The sequence below is a fragment of the Pongo abelii genome, chromosome 13, assembly GCF_028885655.2.
Source record: "Pongo abelii isolate AG06213 chromosome 13, NHGRI_mPonAbe1-v2.0_pri, whole genome shotgun sequence".
Lineage (NCBI taxonomy): Eukaryota > Metazoa > Chordata > Mammalia > Primates > Hominidae > Pongo > Pongo abelii.
In genome coordinates this window covers 88,358,286-88,381,248 of record NC_071998.2, presented here as the reverse complement: position 1 = coordinate 88,381,248, position 22,963 = coordinate 88,358,286, and the positions used below count along the sequence as shown (strand labels likewise).

At 45.8% G+C, this 22,963-nt stretch overlaps 1 protein-coding gene across 11 annotated transcripts in view; it reads right to left on the bottom strand.

Moving 5' to 3' along the window:
* Positions 1-22,963, bottom strand: part of CCDC180 (coiled-coil domain containing 180) — a 98,575-nt gene that overhangs the window by 39,061 nt on the left and 36,551 nt on the right. For 9 of the 11 annotated variants that reach the window (XM_063714325.1, XM_054520314.2, XM_063714326.1 and 6 more), the window contains 12 exons: positions 22,813-22,923; positions 22,595-22,690; positions 20,321-20,484; positions 18,969-19,088; positions 17,284-17,363; positions 14,584-14,672; positions 13,600-13,722; positions 12,310-12,483; positions 10,830-10,945; positions 9,352-9,478; positions 7,311-7,350; positions 6,737-7,182 (listed from right to left, as the gene is read on the bottom strand). In XM_063714325.1, coding sequence (XP_063570395.1) covers positions 6,737-7,182; positions 7,311-7,350; positions 9,352-9,478; positions 10,830-10,945; positions 12,310-12,483; positions 13,600-13,722; positions 14,584-14,672; positions 17,284-17,363; positions 18,969-19,088; positions 20,321-20,484; positions 22,595-22,690; positions 22,813-22,923 — 1,686 coding nt within the window. The remainder of the gene's footprint in view (positions 1-6,736; positions 7,183-7,310; positions 7,351-9,351; positions 9,479-10,829; positions 10,946-12,309; positions 12,484-13,599; positions 13,723-14,583; positions 14,673-17,283; positions 17,364-18,968; positions 19,089-20,320; positions 20,485-22,594; positions 22,691-22,812; positions 22,924-22,963) is intronic. The other 2 variants (XM_054520333.2, XM_054520334.2) reach the window with 2 other exon arrangements.

The following is a 22,963-nucleotide window of genomic DNA, read 5'->3' as shown; positions in this document are numbered from 1 at the left end:
CAAGTTGGCTTCATCCCTGGGATGCAAGGCTGGTTCAACATACACAAATCAATAAACGTAATCCATCACATAAACAAAACCAAAGACAAAAACCACATGATTATCTCAATAGATGCAGAAAAGGCCTTTGACAAAATTCAACAGCCTTCATGCTAAAAACTCTCAATAAACTAGGTACTGATGGAACATATCTCAAAATAATAAGAGCTATTTATGACAAACCCACAGCCAGTATCATACTGAATGGGCAAAAACTGGAAGCATTCCCTTTGAAAACTGGCACAAGACAGGGATGCCCTCTCTCACCACTCCTATTCAACATAGTGTTGGAAGTTCTGTCCAGGGAAATCAGGCAAGAGAAAGAAATAAAGGGTATTCAATTAGGAAAAGAGGAAATCAAATTGTCCCTGTTTGCAGATGACATAATTGTATATTTAGAAAACCCCATTGTCTCAGTCCAAAATCTCCTTAAGCTGATAAGAAACTTCAGCAAAGTCTCAGGATACAAAATCAATGTGCAAAAATCACAAGCATTCTTATACACCAATAACAGACAAACAGAGAGCCAAATCATGAGTGAATTCTCATTCACAATTGCTACAAAAAGAATAAAATACCTAGGAATCCAACTTAAAAGGGATGTGAAGGACCTCTACAAGGAGAACTACAAACCACTGCTCAAAGAAATAAAAGAGGACACAAACAAATGGAAGAACATTCCATCCTCATGGATAGGAAGAATCAATATCGTGAAAATGGCCATACTGCCCAAGGTAATTTATAGATTCAATGTCATCCCCATCAAGCTACCAATGACTTTCTTCATAGAATTGGAAAAAACTACTTTAAAGTTTATATGGAGCCAAAAAAGAGCCTGCATTGCCAAGACAATCCGAAGCAAAAAGAACAAAGCTGGAGGCATCACACTACCTGACTTCAAACTATACTACAAGGCTACAGTAACAAAAACAGCATGGTACTGGTACCAAAACAGAGATACAGACCAATAGAACAGAACAGAGGCCTCACAAATAATACCACACATCTACAACCATCTGATCTCCAACAAACCTAACAAAAACCAGCAATGGGGAAAGGATCTCCTGTTCAGTAAATGATGCTGGGAAAACCGGCTAGCCATATGTAGAAAGCTGAAACTGGATCCCTTCCTTACACCTTATATAAAAATTAATCCAAGATGGATTAAAGACTTAAATGTTAGACCTAAAACCATAAAAACCCTAGAAGAAAACCTAGGCAATACCATTCAGGACATAGGCATGGGCAAGGACTTCATGACTAAAACACCAAAAGCAATGGCAACAAAAGCCAAAATTGACAAATGGGATCTAATCAAACTAAAGAGCTTCTGCACAGCGAAAGAAACAGGCAACCTACAGAATGTGAGAAAATTTTTGCAATCTACCCATCTGACAAAGGGCTAATATCCAGAATCTACAAATAACTTAAACAAATTTACAAGAAAAAATCAAACAACCCCATTAAAAAGTGGGCAAAGGATATGAACAGACACTTTTCAAAAGAAGACATTTATGCCACCAACAGACACATGAAAAAACGCTCATCATCACTGGTCATCAGAGAAATGCAAATCAAAACCACAAAGAGATACCATCTCACACCAGTTAGAATGGCGATCGTTAAAAAGTCAGGAAACAACAGGTGCTGGAGAGGGTGTGGAGAAATAAGAATGCTTTTACACTGTTGGTGGCAGTGTAAACCAGTTCAACCATTGTGGAAGACAGTGTGGTGATTCCTCAAGGATCTAGAACTAGAAATACCATTTGACCCAGTGATCCCATTACTGGGTATATACTCAAAGGATTATAAATCATGCTACCATAAAGACACATGCACACGTACGTTTATTGCGGCACTATTCACAATAGCAAAGACTTGAAACCAACCCAAATATCCATCAATGATAGACTGGATTAAGAAAATGTGGCACATATACACCATGGAATATTATGCAGCCATAAAAAAGGATGAGTTCATGTCCTTTGTAGCAACATGGATGAAGCTGGAAACCATCATTCTGAGCAAACTATCGCAAGGACAGAAAACCAAACACCATATGTTCTCACTCATAGGTAGGAATTGAACAATGAGAACACTTGGACACAGGGTGGGGAACATCACACACCAGGGCCTGTTGTGGGGTGGAGGAATGGGGGAGGGATAGCATTAGGAGAAATACCTGGTGTAAAGGACGAGTTGATGGGTGCAGCAAACCAACATGGCACATGTATACATATGTAACAAACCTGCACATTGTACACATGTACCCTAGAACTTAAAGTATTAAAAAAAAAGTTTTAAAATAAAAAAAGAAGAAATGGGAAAGAGTTTTTAATAGAGCAAAAGAAGGAAGAAAGCTAACATGGAAAGTCTTACTTTCAAAAAATAAAACAGGCTGGGGGTAAAAATGTGTGAGGGATTGGTAATTTCAATACAATATTACATAAGCTGAGATTTAATTTAATGAAATGTACCCACTATTGTATCCAGAACAGTACTAGACATGAGAGAAATGTTTAAAATATGGACCTTCTCTTCAAGATATATAATCTCTCTGAGAGAAGTGTGCATTCATGGATAACCATTCAAAGTAAGCTGCTAAGACAACAGAGAGTTGCTTTGGAGGTGTACCTAATTCTACTCTTTGAAACTTTCTTGGTGGCATTGTTAAAGATGAAAGTCTAACGAGTAGACTATGTTTGGCCCTATGATTTTGTTCCTTATGTTACCATATTCTCAATGAAAACTATAAATAATGTAAACTATAATTTTCTGTTTCCCTATGACTCGACATTTCATTAGTGGGAAAAAATAGCCTATATAGGAAAACAGGAAACATTAGCAAAAATGCAACTTAATATTATAAGGACATACATAGCCCTAAAGGGACATGTAGCAGAGCATAAAGGTGTATGTACTGGAAAGCCAGCACAGTAGCATTGGTTTGAGAAGGCAGTTAGCTTAGTGACAAAGAAGAATATGGATCCTGGAGTCAGGCTACCAGGGTTTGGAGCTTGGCTTTGGCATAGAAAAGTTGTTTAGCTTTGATAACTCTCAGATTCATTGTCTATACAATGAGGATAAATGTAGTATCAACCTTACAGATTGGTCATGCAGATTAAATCATGTAATCCATGTAAAGTCCACAAAATGCCAGGCACATGACAAACACTCCGTAAAATAATGGCTATTGCTAATAACGGCTCTCTAGGGCTAAGTCGTATAATATAAAGAGAAAAGAGTCCCAGCTTTTCCATTAGTAGCTGAGTGAGTTTGTGGAGTCCCTTATCTCTAGGATAGGAGCATTGTTTTGCATGCTTCTAAAAAGAGAATAATTAATAATATTTGCCTCACAGTGAAAATTTTACTGGGAAACAGAATAAGAACATGTATGCAAAAATACTTTGTAATAAGTAAAATGTTAAACATATATGGGTTATTATTTCACTTAACAATTCCCTTGTTCCCCCTTTAAAGAAAAAAAAACACAAAAATTAGCCGGGTGTGGTAGTACATGCCTGTAGTTCCAGCTATTTGGGAGGCTGAGGCAGGAGAATCACTTGAACCTGGGAGGCAGAGGTTGCAGTGAGCTGAGATCACGCCTCTGCACTCCAGCCTGAGCGACAGAGTGAGACTCCATCTCAAAAAAAAAATTAAAAATGTTTTAAAAATGAAAAGCATTACTCTGAGTAAAGAATTGGATCACTGTTAGCAAAAATAAAAAAGTATTAATACATTATCACTGACCCCGCAGAAATACAAAAAAAACCTCCAACAGCCATCAGACTACTATGAACACCTCTTCGCACACAAACTAGAAAATCTAGAAGAAATGGATAAATTCATGAACACATACACCTCCCAAGACTGAACCAGGAAGAAACTGAATCCCTGAACAGACTAATAATGAGCTCCAAAATGGAATCAATAATAAATAGCCTACCAACCAAAAAACAAAAACCCAAACCCAGGACCAAATGGATTCACAGCCAAATTCTACCACATGTACAAAGAGCTGGTATCATTTCTGCTGAAACTATTCCAAAAAGTTGAGGAGTACAGGCTCCTCCCCAACTCATTCTATGAAGCTGGAATCATGCTGATGCCAAAACCTGGCAGAAACACAACAAACAAAGAAAATTTCAGGCCAATATCCTTGATTAACATTGATGCAAAAAATCCTTAACAAAATACTAGCATGCTGAATCCAACAGTACATCAAAAAGCGAATTCACCATGATTGAGTAGGCTTTATCCCTGGGATGCAAGGTTGGTTCAACATATGCAAATCAGTAAATGTGATTCATCACATAGAGAGAACTAAAAACAAAAACCACATGATTATCTCAATAGACACAGAAGAGGCTTTTGATAAAATTCAACACCCCTTCATGTTAAAAACCCTCAACAAACTAGGCATTGAAAGAACATACTTCAAAATAGTAAGAGCCATCTATAACAAACCTAGAGCCAACATACTGATTGGGCAAAAGATGGAAGCATTCCTCTTGAAAACCAGCACAAGACAAGGAGGCCATCTTGCACCACTCCTATTCAACTAGTATTGGAAGCCCTGGACAGAGTAATCAGGCAAGATAAAGAAATAATAGGCATCCAAATAGGAAGAGAAGAAGTCAAACTATCCTGTTTGCAGATGACATTCTACAGCTAGAAAACCCCATGCTCTCTTCCCCAGAGCCCCTTGATCTGATACACAACTTCAGCAAAGTTTCAGAGTACAAAAGCAATATACAAAAATCAATAGCATTCCTACACACCACCAACATCTAAGCTGAGAGCCAAATCAGGAATGCAATCCCATTCACAATCACCACAAAAAGAATAAAATACCTAGGAATACAGCTAACCAGGAGGTAAAAGGTCTCTACAATGAGAATTACAAAACACTGCTCAAAGAAATCAGAGATGACCAAACAAATGAAAAACCATAAACATCCTATGTTCATGGATAGGAAGAGTTAATATCTTTAAAATGGCCATACTGCTCAAAGCAATTTACAGATTTTATGCTATTCCTATCAAACTACTAATGACATTCTTCACAGAATCAGAAAAACTATTTTAAAATTTATATGCAACAAAAAAAGGGCCTGAATAGCAAAGGCAATCCTAAGTAAAAAGAGCACAGCTGGAGGTATCATGTTACCTGACTTCAAACTATACTACAGGTCTACAGTAATCAAAACAGCATGATACAAGTACAAAAACAGACACACAGACCAATGGAATAGAATGCCTCACACCTAAACCATCTGATCTTCAACAAAGCTGACAAAAACAAGCAGTGAGAAAAGGACTACCCATTTAATAAATGGTGCTGGGTAGCCATATGCAGAAGATTGAAACTGGACCCCTACCTTATACCACATAAAAAATCAACTCAAGATGGATTAAATACTTAAAGGTAAAGCCTAAAACTATAAAAACCCTGGAAGATAAAATAAGAAATACCATTCTGGACATAGGACTTGGCAAAGATTTCATGATGAAGATGCCAAAAGCAATTGCGACAAAAACAAAAAATGACAAATAGACCTAATTAAACTAAAGAGCTTCTGCACAGCAAAAGAAACTATCAACAGAGTAAACAGACAACCTACAGAATGGGAGAAAATAATTGCAAACTATGCATCTGACAAAGGTCTAATATCCAGAATCTATAAAGAATTTAAATTAACAAGCAAAAACCAAACAACCCTATTCAAAAGTGGGCAAAGGACACAAACAGACACTTTTCAAAAGTAGACATACATGTGGCCAACCAGTATATGAAAAGGTGCTCAACATCACTAATCATTAGAGAAAAGCAAATCAAAACTACAATGAGATATCATCTCATAACAGTCAGAATGAATATTATTAAAAAGTCAAAAAACAACAGATGCTGGCAAGATTGCAGAGAAAAGGGTATGCTTATTCACTGCTGGTGGGAGTGTATTCCAGTGTGGCAATTTCTCAAAGAACTTAAAACAGAACTAACTACCTTTTGACCCCACAGTCCCATCATTGGGTATATACCCAAAGGAATGTAAATCATTCTACCATAAAGACACATGCATCTATATATATTCATTGCAGCACTATTCACAATAGCTAAGACATGGAATCAACCTAGCCCACTGACAGTAGGACTGGATAAATAAAATGTGGTACATATAAACCATGGGATACTATGCAACCATAAAAAGAATGAGGTCATGTCCTTTGCAGCAACATGGATGGAGGCCATTATCCTAAGCAAACTAACAAAGGAACAGAAAACCAAATACTGCATGTTCTCACTTTTAAGTGGGAGCTAAACAAAGAACACATGGATACTAGGAGGCGAACAGCAGATACTGGGAACTATTTGAGGGTAAAGCGTGGGAGCAGGGAGAGGATCAGAAAAAAAAAACAACTATTGGGTACTATGCTTATTACCCCGCTGACAAAATTATCTGTAAATCAAACCCCCATGATACATAGTTTACCTAAATAACAAACTTGCACATGTACCCCTGAACCTAAAATAAAATTTTTTTGAAGTATGAATAGTATGAATATTTTTGTAATTCTCTTTCTGCACCTCTATGGAGACTGGGCCACTGAAGACCCCAGCTTACACTAGAGATAAACACAAAACGAGCATAGCAAACTTTCTCTATGCCCAAGAATGAATCAGTTGCTGGCTTACCTCACCCACAGATAAACTCTCTTGCTCTTCCTGTGCCTCCTTCTCCTCCTTCTCTTCCTCCAGCTTCTCCTCCTCCTCCTCTTCCTCCTTCTCATCTTCCTCCTCTGACTCCTCCTTCTTTTCTCCTTGACTCTTCACATTCTCCTCATTCAGGGATGGGTTTAAGGAGCCCTCTCTTTCAACCTGCATTTCTTCCAGTCCCTGAATAGAGCCTTCTTTGGACTCATCCATCTCAGCATGCAGTGGAGATTTTTTCTGCTGCCCCAGCACCTCTTCAGTTATGAAGGACTCCATTTCTTGATCGTTTTCTTCTTCCACCTCTTCTACTGACCTGGCAGCACTTGTCCCACTACTTATGCTTTCCTCACTTCTGCTCATGTCGTCTTTAGACCCTTGCTTCTTCCTCAGTTTTTTCATTCTCTTCTGGGAGGGTTTTTCATGTGCTTCTGTTGATGAAAAACACCAAAGCACAAGGAGAGACAATTTACTGATGCTGCCTGGATTGGGCCTCCCAACCCACAAATGCATAAGAGTGAAGTCTGGGAGAATAAAACTTGAATTGAAAAAGTGCTACCTGGTTGCCTGAATTTGAAAATGACTTCTCCAGCCAAGTTCTACAAGGAAAAACCACGAGTCACTGAAAGACCTGCACTGCCTTTCTTCAGAGTGCCCCCCACCCTTTTTTTTTTTTTTTTGAGAGGAGTCTGGCTCTGTCGCCCAGGCTGGAGTGCAGTGGCGCCATCTTGGCTCACTGCAAGCTCCGCCCCCCGGGTTCACAACATTCTCCTGTCTCAGCCTCCCGAGTAGCTGGGACTACAGGCGCCAGCCACCACGCCTGGCTAATTTTTTGTATTTTTAGTAGAGACAGGGTTTCACCGTGTTAAGCAGGATGGTCTCCATCTCCTGATCTCGTGATCCGCCCGCCTTGGCCTCCCAAAGTGCTGGGATTACAGGCATGAGCCACCGCACCCAGCCCAGAGTGCCACTTTTAAGTAGAAGGACCCATCCCTCCCCTTTAATATCTGATGCAGGCCTTGACCAACTTAGTTCCCTGGGATAATTGGGTTGTTCTCAATCCTAGGAACCAGTTTTTCTTAATTCCAAGAAGGCTAGCAAACCCTTATAGCACACAATGGCTAATCATGGAATTAAAGCTCATTATGATATATTTTTTGGCAGTGATCTGGAGCAAAGGGCAAGAAAAATATAAACTGAGGGATGCAAACAAAGGGCAGAAATCTGCTGCATTCTGTGCTAGATGGAACAGACACAATGGGCATGATTTACATGATCCTGAGAGCCCCCTTGTAAACCCTGCAAATTTCCTGTTTCACAGGCTCTGGGTGAAGTTTTGGATATTCTGTGTTATGGATAACAGTGCAGGCTGTGGAATTTGCAGGTCTGGATTTGATTCCCAGCTCCTGACAAGCTAAGTGATCTTGGACAAGTCCTCTACACCCTATGGGGCTTAGTGTTATCTTCCATGAAATGGAGATCTTAATAGTGCCTATACCTTTAACCCAGGTGACCCAAACGATCTCAAAGCGCAGGCAATGAGCTCGCCATCCTATAGCTTGAGCTTTCCCCTCAACCTAGGTGGCACAGGGAGCAGCTATTAGCAATCTAAACAGGAATCTCTTCTGGGAGGAGAGATGCTCAGGGAAGGAGCCAGGTGTCCTGTATATGTGGGAAACCTTTGGCCAGGTTCAGTGGCAACCACGAGCATTTCCATTCAGGCCAGGCAGGACTATGGCTGGTGTGCGGGAAAAGAGCCAAACTCTGGGGGATTCAAACCAGGGAATCCCAGGTATTCATGCATTTACCCAGAGAGCATTTATTGTGTCTGAATTATGTGCAAGACCCTTGTGCTAATGACAATCAAAATTGAATAAAAATTACGGCATACTTGCCCTTTAAGAAATACATTATAGTTGGGTGCTCCAGACTCCTGTATTTGACAGCAACCAAGCACAAAAAAGTTCAGAGCTCTGAGAGGTGGCAGGGTCTGAGCAAGGTGAGATGAGGGGTCAGGCTGAATGAGTGGGAGCCTTTCTCTTGGTAGTGAATTGGAGGTATGGGTGGGTTTGGGATATGTGGAGACAGAGGGGCCCCAGCAGAGGGAGCACAATGAGGAAGGGCAGCAGGCAGGGGGCACATGCCAGAAGAGGGATGAGTCTGCTGGACCAGGGAGAGTCAAGGTGGGAAGCAGAGAGAGTGGGGCCTTTGTGGTTATCCAGGGACTGTAAGTTGGATTTGGTGGGGGCTGCACAGTTGGGGAGGGATTTTGCAGGAGAGTAGGTGGGTCAAAGCTATATTTTAGGAGAATTATGTGGCAGTGGTAGGTATGATAAATGGAATTCCAAGCGCCATATAAATTAACCTTTTCATTATAAGTCCATTCAGGCTTGAGCCCTGAATTCTGAACCCTTCAGCCTCTTTTATACTGAGAAAGAGATGGTCTCTTTAGAGACACTTTCAGCTTCTTTCTTCTTGCATTGATTTGAACTCTGCAGCATTAGGAATGGCTTTCAAAGTCTAGGCAGATCATAACAAGAAGTCAGCCTCTCCCTTAGCTTCTTCATGAGTGGCTGGGTGTATCATCACCCTCTCCATACCTGTTCAAAGATTTCACGCACAAAGAAGTATTGGCTGAGGGCGGAGCTGTAGGAGTTGAGTTCTTTCAGCATGATTGCTGGGTACTCCATCACTTCCTTTGTCAGGAGGGTGTGAAAACATTCATACCTGGGAGGTAGGTAGGTAAGACAGGAGACCCCAGCTAGGAACCACACCCCTGACCCCAAGGAGATGGGCTGCAATCTGGCACATAGCTCTGTGTAGAGCTGCTGTGTGGCTGCTCTTTTACAGCAGCAGTCCTTGGCTATGCTATTTTTCTGATCATACAAGAAATACATACTTTTTGTAGAAAGTTTGGAAAACACACACAAGAGACTTTTCTGCTTGTAACACGAGGTCCCTTTCCCTGTCCAGGGTCCTAACCCTTGTCATTGGTCTTAATGCTGTCCTTGAACTTGACGGTACCCAAATTATTCCATCAAACTCGCAAATGCCCCAAGGTCCAGACTTCTGTTTCTCAGATAAGTAGACCAAGGCTCATAGGGTTACTTACTTGCCTAAAGTAATCAGAATTGCCCTCTGAATCTAAGTACTGCAATCAATTGGCAGTGTCATTCCATTTCTGTGAACAGTCCTTACAGAATCAGCTCTACAAAGTCACAAAGATGCAAGAAAGTTCACAGAGAACTGCTTGTCATATTGAGAAATTGGAACCAATAGAAAACAGCTAATCAATTGAGGGATTGCTAAACCATTATGAAGTATCTACATTAATGAATGCTACATGGCATTTAAAAATGGAAGTATATCTGTAGTTATGGAACAATTTGCACAGTATAATCCAACCTTTATTCTAAAAACACTATATATGTGTATATATTCATATATATAAATGTATATGCCCATAAAAAAAGAAAAGTGGGCAGGAATGAGGGAAAAAAATCTCTATATGTTTACAGTGGTTAACTTCTTTTTCCCCCTTTAACAAGAATGTACATGTTTAAATTTTTTTTTGTTTTTGAGATAGAGTCTCGCTCTGTCACCCAGGCTGAAGTGCAATAGCATGATCTCCTCTCACTGCAACCTCCGTCTCCTGGGTTCAAGTGATTCTCCTGCCTCAGCCTCCTGAGTAGCTGGGATTACAGGCACCTGCCACCACGCCTGGCTAATTCTTGTATTTTTAGTAGAGGTGGGGTTTCACCAAGTTGGCCAGGCTGGTCTTGAACTCCTGTCCTCAGGTGATCCACCCACATCTTTAAATTTTTAAAAGAAGGCCCCATGTTCTTGAACTTAAGCCACATTGCTTTGAAACCTCCCTCCACAAACTTTAAAAAATTCTCCCTGGAAGCTTCTTTGTTGGCTGAGAGCAGAGCTGCAGAGGGCCACATGCTTTCCAAAGTGAGAGGCACAATTTTCATCTTAAGCTGACAGGCTCCTGGGCTCTTGGGCAGGCTGCCCTTGACCTTGAAGATGAATTCCTGACCATCCCTTCCTGCCTTTTGGAGTCTGGTTGGCCTACCTGGATTTCATGTTCTTCAGATAATCTTTGACCTTTTCCAGGTGAAATGCCAGTGTTTCTTTGTCACTTTGCTGCCTCAGTTGGTCCAAGAGCCTATCGAGGTGGGCCTCCTGCACCTGGAAGCCACCCCCAAAACAAGAGGAAGCAGATGTGACCTCCAGTGCTCACAGAGTGTAAGTGACCTACAGGGACCCTGCTGCTGGAACTGAGGCCCAGGTGCCTCAGCAGATCCAGGACTTCCTTTCTACAAATGGGGTACCCAATCTGCCACCACCCTCCCTCTTTCCACTATAGTTCTCCAGACTTTTCTCTGCCTGCAGTGTTCTTCCCTGCCCACATCATACCCCTGGGGAACCAGCTCAAATGGGACCCCCTGGAGACAGGGCCCTCATACCCACCCACCTGGTCAGGGCTGCACTACACCTGCTCCTTGCTCTTCTTCTCACCAGTCGTGCTTGAAATCAGAAGCTGAGTTTGTCCCCCCACCTCCTGGACTGTGTGAGAGCAGGCAAGGCAGGGGCCAGCTGACCTCCTGTGCAGGCAGGAGATTGCCCCAGTTATGGAGCTTTGAAATGATTCCCAACACGTGCACAGTTTGCTACATGAATGACACGTTTGTCTGTAATAAGAACTTGGAGTGTCTTCCCCTTTTTCTTTCAGAATGTGATGTCTTATCAGACCCCATATATGAGAACTTGGAGTTATTCCCCCCACTCACCTTGGGAATGTGATGTCATCCTTATCAGCCCCCCATATGTGAGTTACTGACCTTAACTACTGGACTTCAAAATACTCAAGAGTTTGACACTTCGAGAGCTTAGGCTGAGGCAGGTTTCACTCTGTCAGTGGCTTCTTTGAATGAGAGAGAGCTCAGGCTGTGTCAGGCACTGGGGCTATGAAGCCATGCCACCAGCACCGGCACTACCCTCTGGCTTCCAGGGACCTATGTGCCATCACAGATGTCCACTGTGTTAGCTTGCAAGCCAGTTTCTCCTGAGAAACCGCACATAGAAAGGCACACCTGAAGCTTTTATTAGACTTCCCATGGAAGCCTGCATCCATCCTTATTGAAAAACTAGACTTTAATAGCTTTGCAGCTCACAACGTGCCTAATGTACCTTGTCTACTCCCTGTGGATGTATTCCTTTTGAGGTTGGTTCATGTTATTCTCCCCCTCTTTAAGCATTGTGAACCTATGAAAAAATTCTCTTTCAATGGCAATAAAGTGTGTGATTCGTGATACCATCCTTTAATCGTCTCTTTACTTGAACCATCTGTCGGTCTCTCATGCACGCTCTTAGAGACACATTTGGTTCCAGGAGATTTCTGCTACTCCCATCTGATCCCATGACCAGCATGAGCCTCAGTGTCCCCATCTGCACAAATTTCATAGCTTAAGGTTCTCCATTTGGGTCAAGGATCTGTTTGAGTTCACTGCTGTTTGTGGTGTGAAACATGGAGCCCCGGGTGTGGGTCTCACCTGGCTCTCCAGGCTGTGCTTCTGCCGGTGCTGCTCCATCCTTTTCTCCAGCTCCAGCTCCTGCACCAACAGCTCGCTCTGGTGTGTCTCCCACAGTTGTACCGCCTCCTGGAAATACTTGAAGAGGTTCGAACTCTGCCACTCTGTCTGATCTGCCAGAGTCTCGAAGGATTTCTGCAGTGGCAGAGCCCAGAGAAGGGACTTACGGGCTGACAGTCCCAGGGCCAGGAAGAGGGCCCACCTGTGGGACCCCCTGTCTCTAATGACTGAACAGTATTGCCCAGACACCATCCCTCAAGGTCAACTTCTAGGCCACACCTGTGCTCTTGGTCCTCCCTCCCTAGGGCAGCGTTTCTGGTCTGCCCAAGGCCCTGCCCTTGGTCTTGCTGACCCTCAAGTCCCATCTCTAGACATATCCTACGCTCCACAAAAGTCTCTGACAGGAAGAAGATGGAGTTTGGGCCATTCCTAAAAACCAGGCGGGGCACTCAGGAGGCCACAGCAATGCTGGCCTGGGCATCTTTCCTTCTGTGGAGTTCCCTCACTCATGGCATCTGGGCCAAACACCACACCTGCTGTGAAATCCTCCACACCACCCACCTTTTTAAAAAATGTACGTGTCTTATGCCCTCATCTGGGCCAGGGGTGGGCAAGCTGCCACCTGTAGACTAAATTTGGCCCTCCACCTGTTTTTGTTTGGTCCTGTGAGCTACACACAGATATTCCAGTTTTAAAATGGCTGGAAAATAATCAAAAGAAGATATTTAATGAGATGAAAATTACATACAATTCCAGTTTCAGTGTCCAATCAATAGTTATTGGAACACAGCCATGCCATTTGTTTCTGCATGGCCTAGGGCTGCTTTTGTGTGGCACTGGTGGAGTTGACAAGGTGCGTCAGAGACCTGATGGCCCACAGAGCCTAAAATAGTCACCATCTGGCCCTTCACAGAAAACACGAGCCAACCCTGGTTCAAGATAACATGTGTCTTGGGCTGGGGGCTTATTGTGCCTCCACAGCCCTTCAGTGCCCAGGGTCAGCAATGGCCAGGGAGTGCTCATGGCATGGAGTTCTGTGCAGCACCCATGTCAGTGGGTGGCTGGGAGGAGTCAGGTGAGTGAGCTTGGAGTGGCCAGCATAAGGGGGCTACTCTGAGAGGGGCTGACAAGGGTGAGTGGACACACTAGGAACATGCAAGTTGGAGTTCTTGGACTCTCCCTACAGCCCAGCACCCCCAGGGACCCCCAGCCCCACCTCAGCTCCCCATTGGAACAGTCCCCAGCACGCACGTCCAAGAGTTCCAGGTCCTCCTCCACCTTGCCCTGGAGTGCTCCCACCATCTGGAAGAAGAACTGGTTCACCAGGGTCTCTGCCTCCTCCTCAGTGAAGGCTTTCCAGTCCAGCAGCTGCTTCTGGAGTGTGTGGGACAAGGCAGAGCCTGGCTTAGGACTGAGGTCCCCACAGGCATCAACGGCATCCTACAGGCCTCAGTGTTGCACAAGTCAGACCTGAGATCCAGGTGAAGGGCCCTGCACCCCATGAATTCTGTTCCCCTTAGGGTCTGGAGGGCCAGGCACAAGCTGGCTGGAGAGGCATGCAGGAGCTCTCGGGAGGCTCCCCAAGTGGTGCCCTCAGCTCGAACATGCTTCACAACAGTTAAGCTTTGGGGGTGGGGGCATCGCTTAAAGTCTTACCAAGGAGGCAGGAAGGGACATTCTGACTCAATAGTCCCCCTACCCCAGAGAACAAGTCACAGTTGTGCTTGGGTTTGGGAGCGAGTTTACTGTCTCACTCTGTCATGCAGTGGGCAGGGTGGAGGGGAAAGTGGGGCCAGGCCTATCTATGAAGGGGGCGCATTGCAATAACCCCCAGGACACGACCTCCATTCATAAACAACGCCCAGTGCTGTGTATGACATAGAGTCAAGGGTGAAGTCTGAGGTGATCTGAGAGCGCACACTTCATCTTACATGGCCTTCCTGGAGGAGGTGATGGGTTAAAACCTGAGAGATGGCAGGGATAGCTGGGGAGGGGATCTGGGCAGAAGGAACAGCTTCAGAATGCCCAGAGGCCAGTGAGCACCAGGCATTGGGGCTATGAAGCCACGCCATTTTCTTCCATGAGGAAGAAAAGCTTGGATGGAGGCTAAAGGGTGTGTGGGTGTGAAGTGGGGACATAGCTGGAGAGGAGAAGGCAGTGGGTATGGGGCCAGGGAAAGCACTTCAGGTCCTGCCCAGGCATTCCTCTTCTCAGGCCTGCAGGAAGGGTGCCCACCTTACAATTCTGCACATGCATCAGGCACTCCTGCCACGTCTTCTCATAGAGCAGGCGGATCCGCATCATGCAGTCCACGTGGTAGGTGTCTCCATGGGCAGAAAACAAAGAAAATCAGTCCAGAAGGAAGAGAAGATTAGAAAGGGGAGTGTCCCCTTTGCAAAGGAGCAAAATGCCTCCACAGCAACATTTATTTAGGTGAAGATCAGTGGTCCTGATTGAGATCAGGGGCTGGTGTCCCCTTACAAAGTTCCTGACACCCCAAGATAAGGATGTCAAATGAAGAGCTTGTCGTTATCTGTTCTGAACCCATTCTGGCCCTAACTCTTGACTCGGTTTCAGGGCTGGTGAAATTCCTTTTGGGAAACTGCACCAAGTTGTAAACGAGTAATGAGAGTGGAGATTAATGAGCATTTACTGATCCTATCTGTGGTTCATCCCTGAAAAACGGAATGCACTAGCAGAATGCACAGAAGCTTGCTTTTTTATTTATTTTCTCTATTTTTCCTCCTTTCAGTTTCCCAGCTTATAATAAACTCAGTGTGACTCTGATGTCTAGGATAAGCAACTCTGGTTTAGTGCTGCTGGCAATTTCTAGAAACCACACAGAGATTTTGTGGTGGTTGTTCTTGGGGCTGGGGAGGAGGGCAGGGAGATGGCAGCTAGGTGTAGATTTAGGATACCTGGGAGGGTTGACAGATGCTAGAACTGATGAGAAGAAGCTCTAAATCTGCTTCTTCCTGTCCCCAGGGCTAGTTCCTAGGCCAAGGTAACCACAACCTTCCGTGAGGCCACTGTAATGGGCTCTCCCAGGTCCCCCTGCTTCCACTCCTGCATCCCTCTGGGCCATCTGCACCCCCTGACATCATCACCCCCAGCTCAGAACCTTCCACTGAGTTCCCACTGCCCTCAGGATAAAGCCCAGACTTCCACATGCAGCCCATGTGGCCAGCAGAGTCCGGCTGCTTTGCATCTTCCAGCCTCCCCTCCCTGTTTCCAAAGGCCCCAGCCCTGTCTTGCCTCCGGGGCCCCGTACACTGTATCCCTGCTTGGAATGCCTCCTCCCTCTTGGCCTGGCTGACTCTTACCTCCCTTGGAGTTCTCAACCACATGATCACTTCCTTGTCAATGTTTCCATGACCCTGAACCAGCTGTGTCCCTAACTGTGGCTCTCATGGCTGGGGACCTGTCCATTCCCTACTTGCTCTGACTTCTGCTCTGGACTGGAAGTGCCCGAGGGCAGAGCCAGCTACTGAATGCCAGGGCCCAGCACAATGCCTGTCTGTAGGAGGCACTGAATGAATGGCAGCCATTGCTATTATTTAGGGTCTTGTGGCTCATATAGAAACACTCTTAGTATTATAAACCTGAGAGCCCTAGAAGCAATGGCGGGTACTACTAGCCAAAGTACCCAGGCTAAGTCCAGCTGTGACACTTCATTGGCTGTGTGACCTTGGGCAGGATACTCCACCTCTCTGTGCCACTAAACCCTTCTCTTACTACAAGAGGACAATGACACCACTGACCTCACTAGGTTGCTGTTATCCTCTAAGGAGATGAAAAACTTTTTACATATCTTCTAGAGCAAGTCGTGACAAACCTCATACAGTCTCAGTTGTAACTACAGATGTTCCTTTATTTACAATGCGGTTATGTTCCAATAAATCCACCATAAGCTGAAAATATCTTCAGTTGAAAATGCATTTAATATACCTAACCTACCAAACATCATGGCTTAGCCTAGTCTATCTTAAATGTGCTCAGAAAACATACATTAGCCTACAGTTTGGCAAAATCATCTGGCAACAGAGTACACTTGTTTACCCTCATGATTGTGGGGGAATGACTGGGAGCTGCAGCTTGTCACCGTTGCCCAGCATTGCCAGGGAGTATCACACCACATATCCAGGCACCATAGCCCCCAGAAAAACAGCAAAATTCAAAATCTGAAGTACAGTTTCTGCTGAATGTCAATCACTTTCACACTACCGTGAAGTTGAAAAGTCCCAAGTTGAACCATCCTAAGTCAGGGGCCATCTGCTTTCATCTCTGCCATTTAGAGTGAAAGCAGCCAGACAATACGTCAACAAATGAGGCAGCTGGGGGTCTAACGACACTTAGTTCCAAAACCAGCAGTCAGCACACGGGCTATAGCCTGACTGCCCTTACTATAGAGCATTTTGAAACATCACCATTTGTGATTGAGGACTCTCTGTGTAAGCCAGGCACTGGACTACCACTGGACATCCACCCCACAAGTAGGGACCATTATTACTCCTCTTGCCCTCCCTATTTTACAGAGGAGGACATTGAGGCTACCAGAGGCCCTGATTTTCCCAAGGTCACACAACCTGGGAGGAGCAGAGCTGGGCATCAAGACCATGTGCTCCACCTCACACTCTTGGGGCATGCCTCTGAGCCTTCCTCAAAGAGGGCATCAGAGCCATCTCTCTGTCTCAATGCTCGGGTCAGGGGTCAGGGGTCAGAGGGTGCAGCTAGTGTAGCTGCAGGCTGGCAGTGAGGAGGGGAGGCCTTGGAAGGGAGGGGGGCCTTTTGAGCCCTCAGAGCTCACTTTTCCCACCACACCCCATCCTTCCTCCCCATGATGGTGGCGCCACTCATTTGGCTGAGCTTCAGCAAAGCAACTGCTCAAACAGAGTTCTGGAGAAATGCAGGTGGAGTCCTGCAGACGTCACTCACCTAGCTCCTTGTTCAGGGAGTTGAGGGAAGAATGCCACTCAGTCAGCTGAGTTTGGCTGTAACTGGGGGGCAGGAGGTCACTGGGAAGGAAGACACGGCAAGTAAGCCACACAGGAACAAACCGTTTACTCACCAAAATGGGTAGCATCTTCAAGGAACATAGCTCCAGAAAATCGTGGATTTAAACACTGAAGAACAAAGGGAACTGCTGGGGATTTCCTGGTGCCAAAACATGACCCGGCTGAAAGGTCTTTTAATTAAAAAATTCTAAGTAATGAATTTGTTACTTAGAAAAGAAAAGAACATAATTTTTCCAGTGGAAAAAACAAACTGTTCACATCCCTTGACCAAGGAAGCCTCCTTCTGGGACTTAATCTGAGATGGCATTATAGAATGCACATAAAGTTTATGTATTAAGATGTTCACTTAACAATGCTGTTCATAAACACACATGATGATTTAAAAACCTTCACATCCACAGTAGAAAACTAAGTACAGCAAATCCTCTTCTGAAGTCATTAAAAATAGTGTCGTAAAAAAAGAATGAGATCATGGCCTTCGCAGCAGCATGGATGGAGCTGGAGGCTGTTATCCTACATGAACTAACACAGGAACAGGAAACCAAATACCACAGCTTCTCACAGGTGGGAGCTAAACTTCGAATACATATGGGCATAAGGAAGAAAACAGACACTGGGGCCTACTTGAGGGTGGAGGGTGGAAGGAGGGAGAGGATGGAGAAACTACCTGTCTTGTACTATGCTTATTACCTGGGTGACAGAATAATCTGTACACCAAAACCCCACAACACGCGATTTACCTGTGTAACAAACCTGCACATGTAACCCTGAATCTAAAATAAAAGTTAAAAAAAGGACACCGAATTCTTTTTCAAATTTTTATTTTTAAGTTCCAGGATATATGTGCAGGATGTGCAGGTGACACAGGTAATGTGTGCCATGGTGATTTGCTGCACCTATTAACCTATCACGTAGGTATTAAGCCCAGCATGCATTAGCTATTTTTCCTAATGCGCTTCTTCCCCCAACCTCACCTTCAGACTAAGCAGACCAACTCCCAGCTCTCTGGCCCTGGGCTGGCCACCTGGATCTAGAACACTCAGTGGGCACCCCACTGAATAGCTTTCTTATGAAATTGAAATCAGGGCTGGTTGGCCCCACATCTGAGCAGAGTGTCCACAGCCTCCGACAGGTGCCTCCAGCCTCCAGTGTCAGATGCCTCTGACACATACCTCCAAACTGCAAAGCTCATGGAGCCACTCTGCTCCTCAGTGCCCTCAGAAAAAGGTCCAAACCCCTCCACCTGGCCACAGGTCCTGCGTGCTCTGATCTGTGCCTGCTCCTTCCTCACCCCCGTTCATTGCTTCTTTCAAGTTGCTTGGCAGCTATACTAAGTTTCTTCCTGCAGCAAATGGGCCATGGCCTTTCTTGTGAGTGGGGCTGAAATGGTCCAGGTGGCCAGCCCAGGGCCAGAGAGCTGGGAGTTGGTCTGCTTAGTCTGAAGGATGCCTTAGCGGACAGGCCTGTGGCCAGCCCAGGGCCAGAGAGCTGGGAGTTGGTCTGCTTAGTCTGAAGGATGCCTTAGCGGACAGGCTGCAGGCCACTTCTGCCTCCCCTACTGTGCCCCAAGAAGCACCCCTCCTGGGCCACCCCTCCTGCCCATACCAGATGGTGCAGAGGTGCTTCAGCCGCCTTTGCTGCAGGACGTTCTGGGTCTTCAGCATGACCTCTAGCTCCTTCGTCACAGCTGGGGGAGTATGGATACTCTCACTGGCCATGAACTCACTGGTGGCCAGACATGTTGGCACCATAAAGGGGAGAGGAGGAGCAGGGCAGGAGTGAGAGAGGGAAAGAGAACCATGGTGACAGCATTCAGAGCCCCAGCACTCCTTCCCTAACACCACCCCCAGCCCCTTCCTCCCCAGGCTTTGCCTCTTCTCTAGGACCCTAAAGAAAGGAGGGAGAGAGGGTGGGTGGGAGAAAGCGGGGACGGAGGAATGGAGGAAAGAATGGAGAGATCGTCAGGTCAGTGGAGCTCTGGCACCAACAGCATGAGACCAGCAGGCTCAGATTTGATGGGGTCCTGACCACCGCCTGCCTGCTCTGTAACTTTGGTCAAGTCCTTCTCCTACTCTGAGCCTCAGTTTCTTCTTCTGTAAAATGGAACTCATGATGGTGCCTTTCTCATTGGCACTTGTGGGAACTCAGTAAAATGATGCAAGCAAGCCCCCTAGCACTGTGCTTGGCTCATGGGAAATGCCCAGTAAACGGCAGCCATTGCTATCACTGTTGATGATGCTTGGCATTTATAACAGCTTCCAGGTGCCAGGCCCAGATAGGCACTTTCCATGCAGTATCTGGTTGGATCACTGAAACACTGTCCCAGGTCCATTAGGATGCCTGTTTTGCATAGGAAGAGACAGATTCCGAATGTTCAAGGGCTTGGTCAAGGTCACATGGAAAGGCAAGATGGAGGTAGGCCTTGGTACACTTTTCCTTCATCCACAGCAAAAGTGCCACTTGGCAGAGGAAGCATGGAGAAGGGACCTCTCTTCACACCCCCTCCCATGGGAGGGAGGAAACACGCTCCCCAAGGGTGGGAAGCGTTTGCCTGAAGGATGTCCATTTGTTTAGGCCCAGTGTCCACAGGGTTATGAGTGATAATAAAGAGTGGAAATTATACAGATAATTGGATGAATGTTTTCCAGCTGTATGGAGCTCAGAGAATGGTCATGAAGCAAGGTTCATGAATAAAATATGAAACTGCATATACTGTATGGATCTAAAAGAGCCTGGGAGAAAATATACCAAAATATTTGCTGTGCTTCTCACTGTGGGGAGAGATTAGTGGTGATTTTTAATTTATTCTTTATACCTTTATCTATTTCTAACTTTAAAAAGAGCAGAGAGAAACAGCAGCATTTTTAAGTAATGGCAAAAAGTGAGGGAGAATGCCACCCCTACCCTTTGCCAGGCCCCTGGTGGGCTGGAGAAGGAGTTGTGTGGGCGGCGCTGACCTGAAACTCTGCAGCAGGGCCTCCTTCTTGAGAGCCTTCCAGGTGTCCACCAAGCCTTGCCAGCGGTGGCGGCTGTCCAGCTCCTGCTGCAGGGTGGACTCCATCAGGTTGACAAACAGCTGGGCGAGGGCCTTCCGGTTGCCCAGCAGGGCATAGTTCATGACCTGTGGTCACAGATGGACAGAGCTCTAGACAGGGCAGGGTCTCTCTCGGGTCAGGGCAAGGCTCAGTTAGAGAGGAGCAGTGGGAGGCTGGAGAGGGAAGATGCAGGCTGAGGGCCAAGTGGGGCGGTCGCAGGTCCCAAAGGGGACTAAGGGGTCAGTGGGCACTCGAGGAAGCTTCCTGGCACTGAGTAGCCATGGACAAGGGTCTTCCTTGAAGGCTTAACCACAGACCCTGACTGCATGAGCTTCAGCTCAGCTCCAAGGTCACTTCAGATGGTTTGTTAAAGAAGGTGAAAGGAGGCAGGCACTCAGTGAGCTCTAAGTGTTTACTCTTTTTTATAAATTTCTTCCAAAAGCAGAGTGCTCATGCCATCAGGGACGAGCCACATATGGTTGTTAGGAGAACCGAGACCCAATGGCAAAATGAGGCCAGAGCTAGAACATTCTTCAGCAGTCCTCCCATGGCTTCTCACCTGGGCACCCTTGGCATGGGCGTGGGATGATCCTCCATTGCATGGCACTGTTTTGCCCTTTAGCATCCTTGCCCCTGCTTAGATGAGAGTAACTTCCCCCATCCTCCCCGGCCCCAAATGCCTCCACACATTTCCCAAAGCCCTCCAGGGAGGTGGCAGTATGCTGGGGCAGTGGGTGAGAACCCTGCCAAGCTCAGAGGCTAGAAATTCCAGTAATGCTTTTCAGTGGAGCCTGAGGCTTGATTTAGCTGTACTTCCTAGCTGGGTGGCACTGGCAAGTATTTCCTCAACCTACAGATCCACAGCTGTAAGATGGGGTTCATGCTATTTAGAGCATAGGGATTTTGTGAAAATAAATGAGAAAAATGCAGGTAGAGCAAGTAGCAAATGCAAGTTGTAATAATGAGTAGAAGCACAAGGAAGGGAAGCAGTGAAACACATTTGGGACACTGAAATCCTTGACTCTCACATTGGATAAAATGTGCACAACTTAGGAGCCCTCCCTGATCTCAGAAGACAGCTACCACAGCTGGACCCTCTTTTATTATCCTCCCAACAAGTCCTGACAGGTATTACAGGCAGTCCCCGACTTACGATGGCTTGACATGATTTTTCAACTTTATGATGGGTTTATGAAGGTGTTAAATGCATTTTTGACTTTCTACATTTTCTACTTATGATGAGTATATTGGGATGTGACCCTATCATAAGTGGAGGAACATCTGTATTATCTTCATTTAATGACACAGCAAGCTCCAGGCTCAGTGGCTGAGTCTTTTCGGAAGCTTCCACATCTGGGCAGTGGAAAATGTCTGTGTTCACTCCTTGCCTGTGCTTTATCTGGGTTACCATAGAGCTGACATGGGCTGGACCCATCTGTGATTCCGAACACTGTCCTCTTTTCAGCCTACTGTGCTGCCAGGAGGCCCCTTTTCCAGCAAGCTCAGCTCACCGCACAAGACCAGGAAACCCACAATGTGCCTTTCGGCAGCCAAAAGAGGAGTCCTCTCCAGCAGCAGAGGAGTTAGACTTTGCTCTGACTTTGGAGACATCATGAACAACCTTGAATTTTGTGTTTTCCACCCCAAGGAAAGCAGCTGTGGGGAGGGGTGCTGGGGGCATGGACAGGGGAAAGCAGTGGGGACAGAGCCAAGAGGCAGGCTCAGCAACGGGCACAGACCACTGGTAGGAAGAGAGGCAAGAAGAGGCAGAAAAGCCAGACATAGCAGGCAGAGCAGATCACTCATGAAGGTGGAAACCACCCTGAGACCACCATAGCCCCCTGATGATGACTCCATAGTGTAGCGCCTATTGCATTGCACACAGTTGCTGAGACATGACCTAGTAGGTGCTCATTAACATCACCAGCGCTCCAGACGATAGCCCTATATTAGGTGTGCCTGGTTCAAGATGTCAGGGAAATATGAAATGTACTTTAGAAAGATCTCTATTGAAAAATCCTTACAATAGCAAGGACTCTGCTTCTCTACCTCAGAGGCCCACCTGAGCCCCTTAGAAACATAGTAGATGAGAAGCCCACCATTCCTGAGACACCAGACACCAGGCTCGGGGTGCCCTGGGTTCCTGGTCCTGCCCCTTCTCCCACGGGCTGATCCCTGCACAGGAAACCCACTCACCATGGCTTCTTCATTTATCAGCCTGTACACGTCGGGCCGCATGAGGTATGAAGTTTTCTCTATGACTTCTGCATATTTCTTCAACACGCTTTTTAGCTAGAAATGACAAGGCACCATACTTAGTGGCTCATTTCCTGGAGAACTAAAAGGAAACAGAAAGATGCCTAATAAACCCGGCAAGTGACAGTCACCACAGAGCCCACCTGCAGCCGACTTACTTTATCGGCTCGGGAGAACTCCAGCGAGTGCAGGGCCTCATCCAGCTCCTTAATCTCCTGCTTCCGGAGCAGTAACCGCCCGGCCACATTATCCCACAGCTCCAGCAGGGCCTATGCAGAGAAGTTTGGGTCAGGCTAGGAGCCGGTGGGA